We start from the raw sequence: 15,960 nt of genomic DNA, 5'->3' as shown, positions 1-15,960 counted from the left end.
TTATCCTTCTGACCTGGAAATTCTCAAGGCATCTATCTTAGGAGAAAATCATAGGTCAAAAACCAATCCCCTATACTGTCTGTCCAATTTGAAACTTAGAACTTAGAACTTCTGCTTCCATTTTTATGTGTTGTAAGCCCTAGCCCCATCAAAAATAAGGTCTCTAAAAAAAAAAAAAAAAAAAACCAACATAACAAAAGCAGAATGGAAAAGAGGGAAATATTACTGAAAATAGTCACTCACCTAATTTATTCATTGGGCTGAAGGCAAGTAAGAAATGTGAACCTTGAAGGTTTGGAATAGAAAACAAAGACAAATTATTACCTCATTCTCCCTGACCACACCTTTCAAGTCTTCTTCCTGGTTTGTGATATTACTTGGAAAAATACACTTCACCACACCTATCTGAATTGCTCAATATTTGCTTGAGTAAAAGAGGCTGCGGGCAAGCCGAAGGAGGAGCTTTCATTCTTTTCTGTCTGTCATTCAATAAATAGGCAGCAAAGTCCTCACCATTCCAATATACTGCTGGAAAGATGAGACAATCACACCAGCTGCCCCTAGTGGGGCTCTTATTGTTTTCTCTTATTCCAAGCCAACTATGCACCATCTGTGGTGAGTATCCTTTGATCTAAAATTACTCTACTATGATAGTCTCCTGACAGCTACTGACAGGAAACTTTGTAGAGAGTTATCTGAAAAAAGATCCTATCTCAGTTTTATATGTGGTTGGACTGTATGAGTAATGTAAAGGGTGGCCAGAGATGGTAAGGAAAGTTCCACAACTATTGTTATGAGGGATCAGAGATTCAATGTTAACTTGCCTAACTATTCTTTCTATGTTCAGATTCTCTCTACCACAGTGATGTTACCAAGTTGCTGACTATTTCTGTTCATTTTCAACGGTGGAAAATTCATGACCCCCCAAAATTTTCAAGATCATGAAAAGTTATCTTTCGATTTTGAGATACAATCTATTTTTCTAAAGTTCAGCCCATGGGCTTTGGGTTAACCTTTTGTGACTACACAGAAAAACGTAATATTAATAATCTCTTTTAAATAATGAAAACTGTTCTCTTGTCATTATTGAGTTTAGCTATTTCATGCTACACATTCCCCTCCCTTCAACTTTTTCCTACAGGACATGGGTACAACCCCCATCATCTTTCCTTTGGATATAGACACCAGTGACTATGTGGTTCTATTAAAAAAGAATAGTAAGGAGAAATAAAAACTGGGTTTAGGTCTAGTCTGACCCCTTAGTAGCTGAATGATCCAATATTTCTGATTTTTTTTAGCTTCATTCATAAATGGAGGTTAATCAGGGAAGGGTGTTGAAGCAGGTGATTTATTAAAGTCTGGTGTAGCTCTCAGATACATGATTTCTGCATGTAAGTCTTTACCCTGGAATTAAACTTCAAATCAGTCCAAAGATGACTATATGGTGCCAACTGTGGCTACATCTTCCTGGTACTTTCTAGCCTACTAGTACAAGAAGAGATCAACACCACAACAGAAAGACTTGTATTCACACAAGCTAAAACAAAGACTAGGCCAACTCTAATTTTATTTTCTGGCCTGTCATTTTCTTTATTGTATCCTAAGAATAGGGGGTCTCTATGGAGGCTTTGAAATTCAATACATTGTATAAAATAATTTACTTTAGTGGTCAAAGAAGTTGGTTGGAATTGTTGGTCAAGGAAGCTGGTTGGAGTTATTGACCAGGAACTAAAAAGTCTGTTTCAAAGCCAGAAAATCTGCTAAATTAGATGCTTCCACAGAATGTCAGAGATGACTCACAATTATCCAATTGTATGTGTGGCAAACCATGACCCTTTCTATGATCACTGAATTCAGATCTTCTTTATCTCTATTTAAAATGAAGAAAGGTGAGCAGGGAAAATCATATAGCCTGGATTCTTTAAGTATAGGGATAGATGCTCCAGCTAAGCTAAAAGTAACAATTTGCACAATATTTTACAATTTATTGATTTATTGTCCAATATATATGAAGTAGTTGTTAAAACAAAGAAACTGAAGGTTAGGAAAGTTACATATCTTACCCACAGTCATAAATTAAGGAGCATATAATCCAGCCACAGTCTGTCTGGATCCAGGGCTCATATTCTTCTCACTATCACACTAACCCATGATAATCTGGAAATGGGTAGGATTTTCTTGGGATTATTATCAAAGCATATTTAGAAATGGTAACTAACTTTTCTTGTTCTCCTCTAGTTCTTAGGGATTCTGAATTCTCTTTTTCCTTCCACAGTATAATGTGACTCCCTCCATCCTTTTGCTTGGGATTTGGACAGGTTGTTGGCTAAATCTGGAGGGTTTCCCATTCTGAGTTTTAATATTTTCTATGTGTTTCTTATTTCCTCCCTCCCCTGCCACAGAGGTAAGCAAAGAAAACCACTCCCGTTTAAACCCTCTACTAAACACAATGATCCATTCAAAATATGCCAGAGGAATCCAAGCTGCCAATATCCTGTTATCCCTCAAACTTGTTGGGATCCAGGACCAAAACTTAGAACAACAAGTGTTCCAAGAAGTCAGCGACAGTGTGGAAAAGAAGAGTGAGTACTACTATTTTATTCTCTGGAAGGTTTAGGATAACAGTTCCCTATCTATATTATCTCCAGTGAGTCCTAAAAATTGTGTGTCCAAAGTATCCCTGCTACATCTACCCAGCAGCATAAAACTTGAGGTGACAGAAAGGTGCCTCAAAATATCAATCCCCCTGCCACTTACTCAAGAGCCACTTACTTCTTTGGCTCTTGAAAACCATTTTTTAAGAGATCACAGGAAAAACAAAATAAATTATGGAGTCTTAACCATTAATACTGTTCTACAAACTAGCTGAGTTCACACCCAGATGCGGTGTGGACCACAACTAAGAGAGCTGACAAGAGAGAAGCAACCATAGAACAAGAGACATGTGTCCTTGGTTCCAGTCCAAGCTCCACCTTGTACCTGTCGTATCAATACAGAGCCTCAACTTTCTATTTAACATAAGGGGGAAATGGAGCTACCCTACCTATCTCTTATTGCAAAAATTATGAAAATCCCAAGCGTTTTTATACTGTGTAAGGCAAAATATAAAAGTTAATTATTACTATCCTGGCAAGATGACACCCACAAAGACAGAAGATCCCAAGATTTCATTATTTATCTATTTTTCTTCTTTTTTATTTTTATAAGGATTGTAAGATTCCAAAAAAGATTCCATGATTTCATCTAGCTTACATTTTTACAGTACAGCTAGCAAAAGTTATGCTTTGGAGATAAAGATGAGAACAGTAAAATATTAGTGTAGAGTGGAACATAAGAAAGAAGTGACAGGAAACTTAAGTCACAAGGAAGACGGGAAGCCAAAAATATCAGAAGTGTATACCTTGTTAAAATTGAATAATTTTCTTTTCAGGGTCAGATTTAACCTCGGGAGAGCTTGCCTTATTTATACTGGCTTTGAGAGCATGTCAGAACTCTGATGAAAGTGTTACATATTTTCATCTGGTCAGCCAACTAGAAGAGAAATTCCAAGAAGAAATTGAAAATATGGGTGAGAATCAAGTGTTTAGAGACGCTGGACAACCTTGTCTTCTTCTCTACTGATTCAGAACTGTATGAAGTATCCTTCCACTCTTCCTTCTCCTCTTCATTCCATTCATCTCACTCTATCTTTGTAGATCACCTTCCCTTCTTCCCTTTCTACATGCATCTTGAATTGTCTTTTCAAAATATTCAACTGAACACTGACCCTACATCAAGCATATGCACACACACACACACACACACACACACACACACACACACACTACAGTTCTCTATTCTATGCAAGCTTGACTTTTAGACAAATAATGAATCACACCAGAAATAACTGAGCAATACAAGACACTGTATCATGATTACTGAAGCATACAATACTAATATGGGAGGTAAAGATGGCCAATAGTACTTCATCACTGGAAACAATAGGTTGACCATGATGGCTTCCAGTAAGGTGCATTGCTTTTATTTTAACTCCTATCCAATATCTTATTATTCAATAAATCCCTCCAATCCCATCCTTCTTTGAGATGGCCTCAACTTCTTATAGCTTCAGCTCATTACTATTTAACATGTAAGAGGCTTGGTGGTGGGAAATCTGTGTCCTAGCTTTGTAACCACCTGAATATCAGGATAGTATTTTAATACTTTTAATGCTGGGTCTCCTCAGTGATAAAATGTAAGGATTTTAATTTGGTGGCTCTTAGAGCCTTTAAATTTCTCAAGTTTCCTGATTCTATGTGTGATTCTCCTTTTATATTACTCATCTTTCATTCAGTGTAAAGAAATGGGAATAAAGTAAATAGGAATAGACTTCAAAAGTATCATCCCAGTACCACTTCCATGTGTGAGGTATTTCTTTTCTCTCTGCCAGGAGTACATGATGGCAATCCGCTGACTAACTACTACCAGCTCAGCCTGGACGTGCTGACCCTGTGTCTGTTCAATGGGAGCTACTCAATCACCGAAGTTAAAAAATACTTCACTCCTGAAAATAAGAACTTTTATTTTGGTGGTCAGTTCTCAGTAGGTGAGTCATTAAACTCAATTCCCTTGATAGAGTGGACACAGTTATTAGTAGGTCTTGCCTTTAGAGTTTTTCTACAAGTAAGTACTTAGATTCTTTTTCTATTTCATCTACCCTAGTCTCCTCAGAAGGGAGTTTTCTTTTTTTAGAAGAATGGAAACTGGGAGACAGTTAAGTCTTTTTCTAGATGTGTAGTATAGTAGAAAAACATGGATCCTATCCCAGCTCTTGAGTTATAGAACCAATGGACATTAACACAACTTTAATTTTCCCATCTTTAAAATTAGGATAGAATATGAGAATCTTCACATTTTAGAAATCATAAGTGTTAGAAAAAGGGAATATAGTGAAATCCATTTATCTTAACCCCTGCCTCTTTTTCCAGTTTATTGGAACACACAACCTCTGCAAGTAACAAGGCCCAATATTTTGCTCAATAAAATGTGTATTCACAATGGGGAATTACCGTAAATTTTCCACTGGGTCAGCTTACCCATCCAAAAAAAGTCACCTCTAGACAGCTAGTATTGGTGCTCAGCCCCTACAGATTCAGATACACAAAAGCTAATCTTCCTCAAAGCAGCTCAAAGAAAAGCATTCCATATCTTGGATAGTAAGGAAAACATGAGATTTCTTATACTCCTTTTCCTTTGAAAAAGGGAGGCCACCACCTAGGGGAGAACTAAGAATCAAGCCAGGAAAAAAGAAAACAGAAGAGAGGAACCAAGATAGGGGCATAGGTTAACGCCGGAGTTCGTTGCCTCGAACAACCACTTCAAAAAAAACAACTAAAAGACGGAACGGACATCACCCAGAACCACAGGAACGCTGGCTGAGTGGAAGTCCTACAACTAGGAAGAAAGAGAAACGCATACCAAGACTCAGAGGAGGCACAGTGCTGAAGTCAAATACTAAGGTGCGGAGTGCATGCAGAGTGGGCTGGTGGCTGAGGGCGCAGTTGACATTTTCAATTGGGAGGGAGTCGCAGACTCTGAGCTCCAGATCCCGGCGAGTCTTTAGGGACCCAGACTCAAACGGGAGAAGCAGGACTGTCTGGCTTCAGTCAGAACTCGAAGGCAGCTTTCTCTCCAAGGTTTGCAGCGGTTGCTGGGACTCAGAGAGGCAGAGCCCCTGGGGACAGGACTGAGAGCAGCCATAACTGTTCGCTCAGGCCCACCCTGTTGATCCTGTGCAACCTGCCCTGCCCAAGCCCTGCACAGAGGCATTTGCTGGATAGCCTCAGGCAAAGGCTAGATTAGCACCTCCCTAGAGGACAGAAGTTCTCTCACTGCAGACACAGCTGATTCTCACAGCCAGTTGACCTGGAGGTCAAATCCCCGCCAGTATTACCTACAACAATCTAGGCTTAACTACAACAAAACTGCGCACAAAGACCACTAGGGGGTGCACCAAGAAAGCATAAAAAAAAATGCGGAGACAAAGAAACAGGACAAAATTGTCAATGGAAGATATAGAGTTCAGAACCACACTTTTAAGGTCTCTCAAGAACTGTCTAGAAGCCACCGATAAACTTAATGAGATCTACAAGAAATCTAATGAGACCCTCGATGTTATGATAAAGAACCAACTAGAAATTAAGCATACACTGACTGAAATAAAGAATATTATACAGACACCCAACAGCAGACCAGAGGAGCGCAAGAATCAAATCAAAGATTCGAAATGCGAAGAAGCAAAAAACACCCAACTGGAAAAGCAAAATAAAAAAAGAATCCGAAAATACGAAGATAGTGTAAGGAGCCTCTGGGACAACTTCAAGCGTACCAACATCAGAATTATAGGGGTGCCAGAAGATGAGAGAGAGCAAGATATTGAAAACCTATTTGAAGGAATAATGACAGAAAACTACCCCCACCTGGTGAAAGAAATAGACTTACAGGTCCAGGAAGCACAGAGAACCCCAAACAAAAGGAATCCAAAGAGGACCACACCAAGACACATCATAATTAAAATGCCAATAGCAAAAGACAAAGAGAGAATCTTAAAAGCAGCAAGAGAAAGAAACTCAGTTACCTACAAGGGAATACCCATACGACTGTCAGCTGATTTCTCAACAGAAACTTTGCAGGCCACAAGGGAGTGGCAAGAAATATTCAAAGTGATGAATACCAAGAACCTACAACCAAGATTACTTTATCCAGCAAAGCTATCATTCAGAACGGAAGGTCAGATAAAGAGCTTCACAGATAAGGAAAAGCTAAAGGAGTTCATCACCACCAAACCAGTATTATATGAAATGCTGAAAGGTATCCTTTAAGAAGAGGAAGAAGAAGAAAAAGGTAAAGATACAAATTATGAACAACAAATATGCATCTATCAACAAGTGAATCTAAGAATCAAGTGAATAAATAATCTGGTGATCATAATAGAATCAGGGACATAGAAAGGGAATGGACTGACTATTCTTGGTGGGGAAAGGGGTGTGGGAGATGCGGAAAGAGACTGGACAAAAATCGTGCACCTATGGAAGAGGACAGTGGGTGGGGAGTGAGGGCAGAGGGTGGGGCGGGAACTGGGAGGAGGGGAGTTATGGGGGGGGAAAAGAGGAACAAATGTAATAATCTGAACAATGAAGATTTAATTAAAAAAAAGAATCAATCAATGAATGTGCAAATAAATGGAACAACAACAAAAAACAAACAAACAAAAATATTGGAGTGATTAGTGTTGAAGGGATGATTGCTATCTCTTGAAATCCTTCTCTCCCACCACCAACTAGAATGAACAACCATCCCAGTTTACCCAGATTGTACCTTTTTTAGCACTGAAAGTCCCACATACCAGGAAACCCATCAGTACAAGGCAAACTGGCATGGTTGGTCACTCTATCACCAATATTTGGTTTCCTGACAGATACTGGTGCAATGGCTGTCCTGGCCCTAACCTGTGTGAAGAGGAGCATCCAAAACAATGGAGAGGATTTACAGGATATCAATCATTATATAGAGTCACTGGTAAAAAAGATTCTGTCTGAGAAAAAAAGAAATGGTCTCATTGGGAATACATATAGTACAGGAGAAGCTATGCAGGTAAGTCAAAGGCTAACACAGGAAATAGGGAAGGGAGTCACGGAGGAAAGCAATAACTTCATTCTTTCTTTTTGGCCTTCTAAGATCTTATTATCCATCTGTTTCCTATATTACCTTTGATTCTACTCATATGATTCTCCTCCCTGCCTGAAATGTATTCTCCTTACCTTCAATCTTTACCTTTCCATATCCAATGCTTCTATGAAGCTTTTCTTGGTTACAATTTCTTTAAGAAATTCTAGAGTCTAGTACAACTACAACCTATCTTGTTCTATAACATGCAATTTCACACTTTACCATATACCATTGTTTTGAGTTTTTGTCTTAACTTCCAAGTTTGATATTGTTGTAGAAGTGGCAGTGGCAGGAACAGCAGCTGGTATTTATTGACATTAACTCATTGATGCACACAACAACCCAATGAGGAAAGAATCATAACTTTCATTTCCTAGAATAGGAGCATGAGATATGGAGTACCAGTAACTTGCCTGATATTACAAAGCTAGAAAGTGATGCAGATGGGGATGAAACCTAAACAGTTGGTTTCAAAACTCACTCTCAGCACCTACACTCTCCTGTATATGTTCCTTGAAGTCTGAGACTTTATTCCTGCACTGATCTACTCAACTCCAAGAAGACATCAAAGAAGACTTACAGAAAAAAAATTCACTGAGTCTTTAGAAGTTTGCCATGCTGACTCAGGGTGAGAGAACCTTCAAAGCGACAGAGGATAGCAAGACAAAGACCAAAAGCATCAAGAACATTACACATTTTAGGAAGATCCAGGTGTTTAGCATGGTCAGCATAGGGTCCTTAGGAAAAATTACAATGTGAGGCTGGTTGTAGGCAGGGGTCCAATCATTAGGTTATATTGTTGTTACTATCCATGTTGTCTGCCTTGCTAAGTTTAAATTTAAAATAAAACAGTGGCTTCCCATTCGAGCTGCACATTTTGAATCAGGAGCTTTTAGAAAATACTCATCTTTCAGCCCCACACCAGCCAGTTAATACAGAAATTTAGTGTGGATCATGGGCCTTGGTCTTGTTTAAAAGCTCTACAGGTGATATTAATTCACAGCAGGATCAAGAGTTTCCTGCCTGCAAGACAGCTCTTAAGAGGAGATATAATATGATCGGTTTCGTTTCCTTTATTATCCCATAAATGCTTGTTGACTACTTGTTAACTCTAAAAATCTTCAAGAAAAGGTGGACTGCTCTTCCCTCAGAACCTACAGAACAAAATCTTCAAGTCCAAGCCATTTACTTCTTGTCTTTCTCATTCTAATTCCCTCCTAACTTTTCTTACCCCATAATTCTGCTCCTTCAATCCAGTTTACATCTACTGCCCAAACAGTTTCTGTTCAAAAAACTATTAGGCTTCCCACTGTTGAGCAAATAATGTTGGACACCTCATCCTAAAATTCAAGGGTCTACCAATCTGGCCCCAACCTCCTTGTCTAGACTGTTCTTCCACAATGTCCCTGAGTGTTTTCCACATACCAGTCCTCCCAGACCAGGGGAAATCCTCCAGGGATTTTGTTAAAATGCAGACACTCTCATCACTATCAGGCCATGCCCTATCCTGCATATCAGATATTTACATTACAATTCATAACAGTAGCAAAATTACAGTTATAAAGTAGCAACAAAAATAATTTTATGGTTGGGGGTCACCACAACATGAGGAACTGTATTAAAGGGTTGCAGCATTAGGAAGGTTGAGAACCACTGCCTAGCCACTGCTACTCTAGCACCTTCAGTCATGCTGTTCTCTCTGGGTACAGGGTTCCCCTCCTCATGTCACCTACTAAAATGCTATCATATCATAAGGACTACCTCAAGTACCACCTTCTCCACCAAGCCTTTCCTCAACCCCACTAAATGTTTAGAGCTCTCCCTCTTTTGAGAGACTGCCACTAAATGCTTCTCTTAGAGCATTCATCTCAGGGGCTCCTTAACAACAGTTTGTTAACAATATGTGTTGAGTGCCTCTTATATGACAGGTATTGTTCCAGTGTTTGGGACACAAGAGTGAATATGGTAGAGAAAGTCTATTCTCATTGGTGCTATTACAGTTTGGATTATTAAGCAATTCACCACCTCCCCACCCACAATAGTTGATAAGCTTCTTAAAGGCAGAAAATGTGTCTAAAGCACCTCCTATGTAGTCAATGTCAAATGAATATTTACTGTATTCCATGTAAGCTTTCCCGTATTTAAAGTCATTCTCTCTCTCTCTCTCTCTCTCTCTCTCTCTCTCTCTCTCTCTCTCATTAGGCTCTCTTTGTCTCATCAAACTATTATAACAAAAATGAATGGAATTGTCAACAAACTCTGGACACAGTGCTCAAGGAAATTTCTCAGGGAGCATTCCATATGCCAATTGCTGCAGCCCAGATCTTACCTGCCCTGATGGGAAAAACCTACTTGGATGTTAACAATGTCTCTTCTTGTGCCAGTGGTCCAGGTAAAGAACTAAAGAGTAAACTGTTTTTGCCTTTCAGCATAATACCCAAAGCACGTGAGATTTAGATGTCCTTACGGACCAAAAGTGACCAAATAAATCTCTAAAGCATCATAGTTTTCACACAGAACTCAGTCCTTAATATGTCATCAGAGATTATACCCATCTGAGGATTTGTTCTTAACAAGGTGGTAGGTGTCATTCTTGGTTGAAACACTGATAAACAAGGTAGATTTGATTAAAAGGTGTCTATCTCCAAAAGTATTTTTCTGATTGCTGGAGATGTTCTGAGTATCATTCCCATCCTAAACAAAGTATGGCATCTCTGACTTTCCATTGTGCACAGTAAGTGATCCCTCAGGGAAATAAGACATCTGTGTGGAAGGAATATGGCAATATTGAAAGAAATTGCAGTGTGCATCATTGATTTTGCAAAAAGATAAAGAAACTTATTCTTCTATCGCATTCATTCCTGGTTCAGACACTGACAGGTTTAGGGAACTTGAACAAAATGTCTAACCTCTAAGTTTCAATTTTCTAATGTAAGAAATGCAAATGATAATAGTATCTAATGTAGGTTTTTGTAAGGATTGAATGAAACAGTTCACATAAAATGACTAGTACAGTTCCTGGTGCACGATTTTTTAATAAATGTTAAGAAATAAAAGGGCAAAAAGACGAAGCATTATTGTGTGCTGTACCAAAAGGAAAAACTCAGAAGCCTCCCTGAGAAATAGGGGATGGGGCAACTGAAATGTTTAAACAGCTGGGAGTCAAGCTGAGCATGAGCATTCACAAGCTGGTGAGCATCAGGTTTTCATTTCTGCTTTCATCACATGAGAACTCTGCCCCTTGATTGACGCCACTTGCTCCTGTAGCAAATCCCCCCTGCATAAAGGAAAGGAGTTTGTGGATAGAAGTTGGATAGGTGTGCAAACTCTAACATTATTTTTATTGTCCTGAATAATAACTGTTTTCTGTTTTCCTGACTCTGTCAGGTCACCTTAACATCTCTATTCATGAGCCAATACCTGTGGAACCTACCATTTCATCCACATGGATCTCAGTCAACTACACTGTGCAAATCAATGAAACATTTTTCACCAAAGTCACTGTGCCGAAGGGTTCTGTCTTCCTGAATGTGATGGAGGAAGCTCAGAAAATCAATCAGACTGCATTTCGGTATGTTGTACATAACCTCAGGTTAAGGGATTTAGTGTGATTTTGAAAGAGTAAAAAAATACATCTGCACATAAATACAATGAACAGTTAAAACAAATCTTAATCAGTACCTTTACTGACCTTCTACATCTCATGGCAGATGAAAGAGGTGAGACCTTTCATCTTCTAATACATATTAGGCATTAAATTAATGTTCACCTAGTGGATGAATAAGTCCCAGGAACCTCACTTCTGTCAGTAAAACTTCTTCAATAAATATAACTTCTTAAGGCAGGCATTTTGTGTCCAGAACAGTGGTTCTTAACTATTTTTAGTCACTGACCCCTTTGAGTAGGATGCTCATTGCAGAAAAATGAACACACACATAAAACATCATTAAATCAGAGGTTTCACAAATGCATGGAAGCCTCTCTATGCCTTACCCCTTTCATCAGATTTCATGGACCCCCTAGATAAAGGTTCCCTGGCTTAGAGAGGTCAAATATTAAAATTAAGATATTGACTTTGTCTCTGAGAACTGTGGTTTACTTGGTTTCTTAAACCTAATTGACAATTGTTTATTATGTTTAATAACATGATGTAAGATGTTACAAAGAATATAATATATATATGAAAATATATATATATTATAATATATATAATGATAAAGGCTCCTTGCAAGTGCTCCCAGAAATATGACTAAAAAATGTGAAACATATACTGACCATGTCACTTTTTTTTAATCCTCACCCAAGGATATGTTTCTATTTATTAAAGAGAGAGAGGAAGCGAGAGGGAGAGGGAGAAAGAGAGGGAGAGGGAGAGGTAGAGGGAGAGGGAAACATCGATTAGTTAACTCCCACTCATGCCCCAACCGGGAATTGAACTCGAGACCCTTCAGTGCATGGACAATGCTCCAACCAACTGAGCCAGGCCAGCTAGGGCCACCATATCACTTTTTTTTTTTTTTGAGGGCATTTTATTCTTTTTTAAAATTTATTTATTTATTTATTTATTATTTATTTTTCTTTATTGATTAAGGTATTATATATGTGTCCTTATCCCCCCATTGCCCCTCCCACCCCACTCCCACCCGTGCCCTCACACCCCTAGTGTCTTTGTCCATTGGTTAGGCTTATATGCATGCATACAAGTCCTTTGGTTGATCTCTCCCCCTCCCCCCCACCCTCCCTTGCCTTCCCTCTGAGGTTGTTTTGTTTGTTTGTCTGTTTGTTCGTTTGTTTGTTTGTTCGTTTGTTTGCTTTATATCCCTCTGAGGATTGATGGTCTGATTGATGCTTCTCTGTCTCTGGATCTGTTTTTATTCATCCGTTTATGTTGTTCATTATATTCCACAAATGAGTGAGATCATGTGATATTTATCTTTCTCTGATTGACTTATTTTGCTTAGCATAATGCTCTCCAGATCCATCCATGGTGTTGCAAATGATAAAAGTTCTAATAAACAATCATGAAATATTAAATTATTCTTCCCTGTTTCTCTTTCTGAAGAGAAAACCTACTAACTTAGGACTTATGGTGCCTCTAGGATATCAGGTTAACACTTTCGTCTACTGTTTTAGTAACTTTGACAGTGGCTATCTTAGGGTAGAAGTTGTCTTCGACGTGTCTCCTATGGTGGGAGGGAAGGGCAAGAACATGGGCATCATTTCCCTAATTTAGCATGGACTGGAACTTCCTATATCAAAATCACTTAGAAATGTGAAGATTCCTGGTCTCAGCCCAGACCTACAGAATCAAAATATCTGCGGATAGGGCCAGGAAATAAGCATTTTGGGAGTAACATCTTCAAGTGATTCTTAGGACATTAAAGTTTGAAAAATGTCCATGTACAATTGCCTTTGAAAATTCTAAGCTAAACTGGTTTGGCTCAGTGGACAGAGCATCGGCCTGCAGACTGAAGGATCCCAGGTTCAATACCTGTCAAGGGCACATGCCCGGGTTGTGGGCTCAATCCCCAGTAGGGGGCATGCAGGAGGCAGCCAATCAATGATTCCCTCTCATCACTGATATTTCTATCTCTCTCTCCCTCTCTGAAATCAATAAAAAACTATATTTTTTTAAAATTCTAAGTTCCTGTAACCTATTCATTGCCCCCATAGTTTCAAATATGTGGAGAGCTCGTGGGGCCCTTACATCATCTCTGTTCAGGGCTTGGAGGAGAACCATAAAGACAGAACCTACTGGCAACTTCTGAGTGGAGGCGAACCAGTGACCCAAGGTAAGGGAGAGTATGCCAAAAGCCCTACAAAGTGAAAAGGCCCAGACTGTTCATATGTGAGGGTGTGGCATGGAATTGGAAGAGTGATATCCATTATTTAGTGATTTGATGGTCAAATCATTTGACCCACTTCTCCTTCTTCTTCCTTCCAGGAGTTGGAAGATATGTTGTCCATAATGGAGAAAATTTGGAGGTTCGCTGGAGCAAATACTAATAAACTCAAACCTTCCTCTGCTGGATCTAATTCTTTTGCAGTGGAATTCCATGTGGATGTTGGCTTCATGCCTTTCTTTTTATTTATCTCAATCACAATAGGAGCTTCAAATACCTCCCTTTCTCTCTTTGCATGTTCAATAAATATCAACAAGTATACAAAAATAGTATGTTCTAATCATTTTATTTTAAAGGGAGATTATTATTAGAGAGAAGACCACCTCAGGAAGAAGTGAAGTGAAAGATTAAACCATGTCTAAAAAGCTGAGTTCTACTCAAGGTCCCCCTGATAACTATCTGGGTGACCTTGGGCCACTGGGGAGAGTGGAAATAAGGTTCTAGGTCTACTGTTGCAGCCACAAGCAATGAGATCAACTAGACACCTGTAGGGAGACCAAGCTCTTGGAGACCCAAATGCACGGAAGGAACCAAGTGGATAAATCGACCTCACACAGGCACTGGGTTAAAAAGGAAAATGTTGCTCTTCTCAGAATGGAAGTGTGAGGTTTATACATAAAAAGTCAATCCATAAAGCTTAAGGAAAAATATCATCCCTCCACATTTACTTTCCTTTTCTACTCATAAAAATCGTGTGATATTCATGTCATTAAAAGAAACATGCAGCCTGGCTGGCATGGCTCAGTGGTTGAACATGGACCTATGAACCAGGAGTTCATTATTTGATTCCCAGTCAGGGTATATGCCCGGGTTGCGGATTTGATCCCCAGTGTGGTGCATGCAGGAGGCAGCCGATCAATGATTCTCTCTTATCATTAGTGTTTCTATGTCTCTCTCTCCCTTCCTCTCTGAAATCAATAAAAAAAAATTTTTTTTAAAGAGACATGCCAAAAAAATCACCTCTGATGTTCATTTCAGCAGAACTCATTTAAAAAAAAAAAAAGTTGAATCATAGTGCCCAGCCAGTGTGGCTCAGTAACTGAGCATTGAACCATGAACCCAGAGGTCACTGGTTTGGTGCTGTTAGCATGGGGCAGCAGCTGTCAGATCTGTTTGTAGACTATATAGTCTATGGGAAATTGAAGTATAATGGTTTAAGGTGGCAGATATGCAAAATGTTAGAATTGGCATTACTGTCCATAATAAAATGTGTGGCCATACAGTTTATTATCCAGCCATGACACTATAAAGAGTGACAGTGAACACTATTAATAATTACATTTGAAAAAACAGATTAAGAACTGAGATTATCCTGGGAAAACCAAAACATATGCTCTATTTTGCCCATAAGGAAAAACAGGGAAGCTTAAGCAAAAAACATAGACACAAATATGTCAAAATAACAGAAAGTACTGACCCTGTAATTGACCAATGAAATTGACTCTCAATATAACAAGGTTGGAATACTGGATGTCCCTTTGAGATCCCTAACTTTCTCTCTCTCTCTCTCTCTCTCTCTCTCTCTCTCTCTCTCTCCATTAAAAAGTAATTTCCTTTATAATTCTTATTTAATTATTCCAATTGGCTCAAGCATCAAGTCTCACATTATACTTCCTAATGTTATTAGCGTTCATTTTGAACAGAGAGCGCTGAGTTTCTCCAGCCAGTGGTCTCTAAATAGAAGGCAGTAACACTGCCATATGGTAGAAACTCCTTTAATCTCAGAGATAGCCAGATGGTTAATGGAATCACATTCCCTTACCAGTCCACTAATATGAACTTGGTGAAACCTAGCTCTGGCCTCACTTACATTCTCAGAAGCACCTAAGTCTTAGGACTATTATAAAACCTACATATTTTCTGAAGGGACAAACTTCCATCTGCTGCCACAGCAAAGAATAATCAACCCAAATAAACCTTTACAATGTCCAGAGAGGGAGTCTGGGTGTTTTGATACTAGGAAATTAGGCACAGGAAAAAAGCAAATAAATAAATAAGCCCAATCAATAACTAACCAAGAACTGTCAAAACATACTGTGTAGTGAAATAATGTATGGCCTATGGTTTCCTGTTTGCAAGTTATTTGCTAAGTGAAGCAACTGTGTCATAATCAATCTGCAGTAACCATGGCCATAGAGGTAATTTATAAGGAAGTGTATGTTTAAAGAATGGGAACACCAGGGTGTGTGGATTCTCTCAGGATGGTCATGCACAGGCTCTGGAACCCAAGATCAACAATATGCTGGGTTCCTATTTCTGTATTAGATTCTTATTGCTGCTGTAACTAATTACCACAAAAATGTATTGGCTTAAAACAAGACAAATCATACAGCCCTGGAGGTCAGAAGTC

At 39.0% G+C, this 15,960-nt stretch overlaps 1 protein-coding gene across 1 annotated transcript; it reads left to right on the top strand.

The window, feature by feature from the left end:
• Positions 1 to 536: 536 nt before the first annotated feature.
• On the top strand, positions 537 to 13,713 carry TCN1 (transcobalamin 1; the record flags this gene model as incomplete). Its single annotated transcript, XM_081098145.1, has 9 exons — positions 537 to 615; positions 2,403 to 2,582; positions 3,431 to 3,568; positions 4,430 to 4,585; positions 7,457 to 7,632; positions 9,910 to 10,099; positions 11,095 to 11,278; positions 13,381 to 13,499; positions 13,652 to 13,713. The coding sequence occupies 9 exons, from the start codon at positions 537 to 539 to the stop codon at positions 13,711 to 13,713; spliced, it is 1,284 nt and encodes a 427-aa protein (XP_080954271.1).
• Positions 13,714 to 15,960: the final 2,247 nt, after the last annotated feature.

Source organism: Myotis nattereri, assembly GCF_964212035.1.
Source record: "Myotis nattereri genome assembly, chromosome: 9".
Lineage (NCBI taxonomy): Eukaryota > Metazoa > Chordata > Mammalia > Chiroptera > Vespertilionidae > Myotis > Myotis nattereri.
The sequence above is the reverse complement of the archived record's forward strand: the minus strand, read 5'-3'. Positions and strand labels throughout refer to the sequence as shown.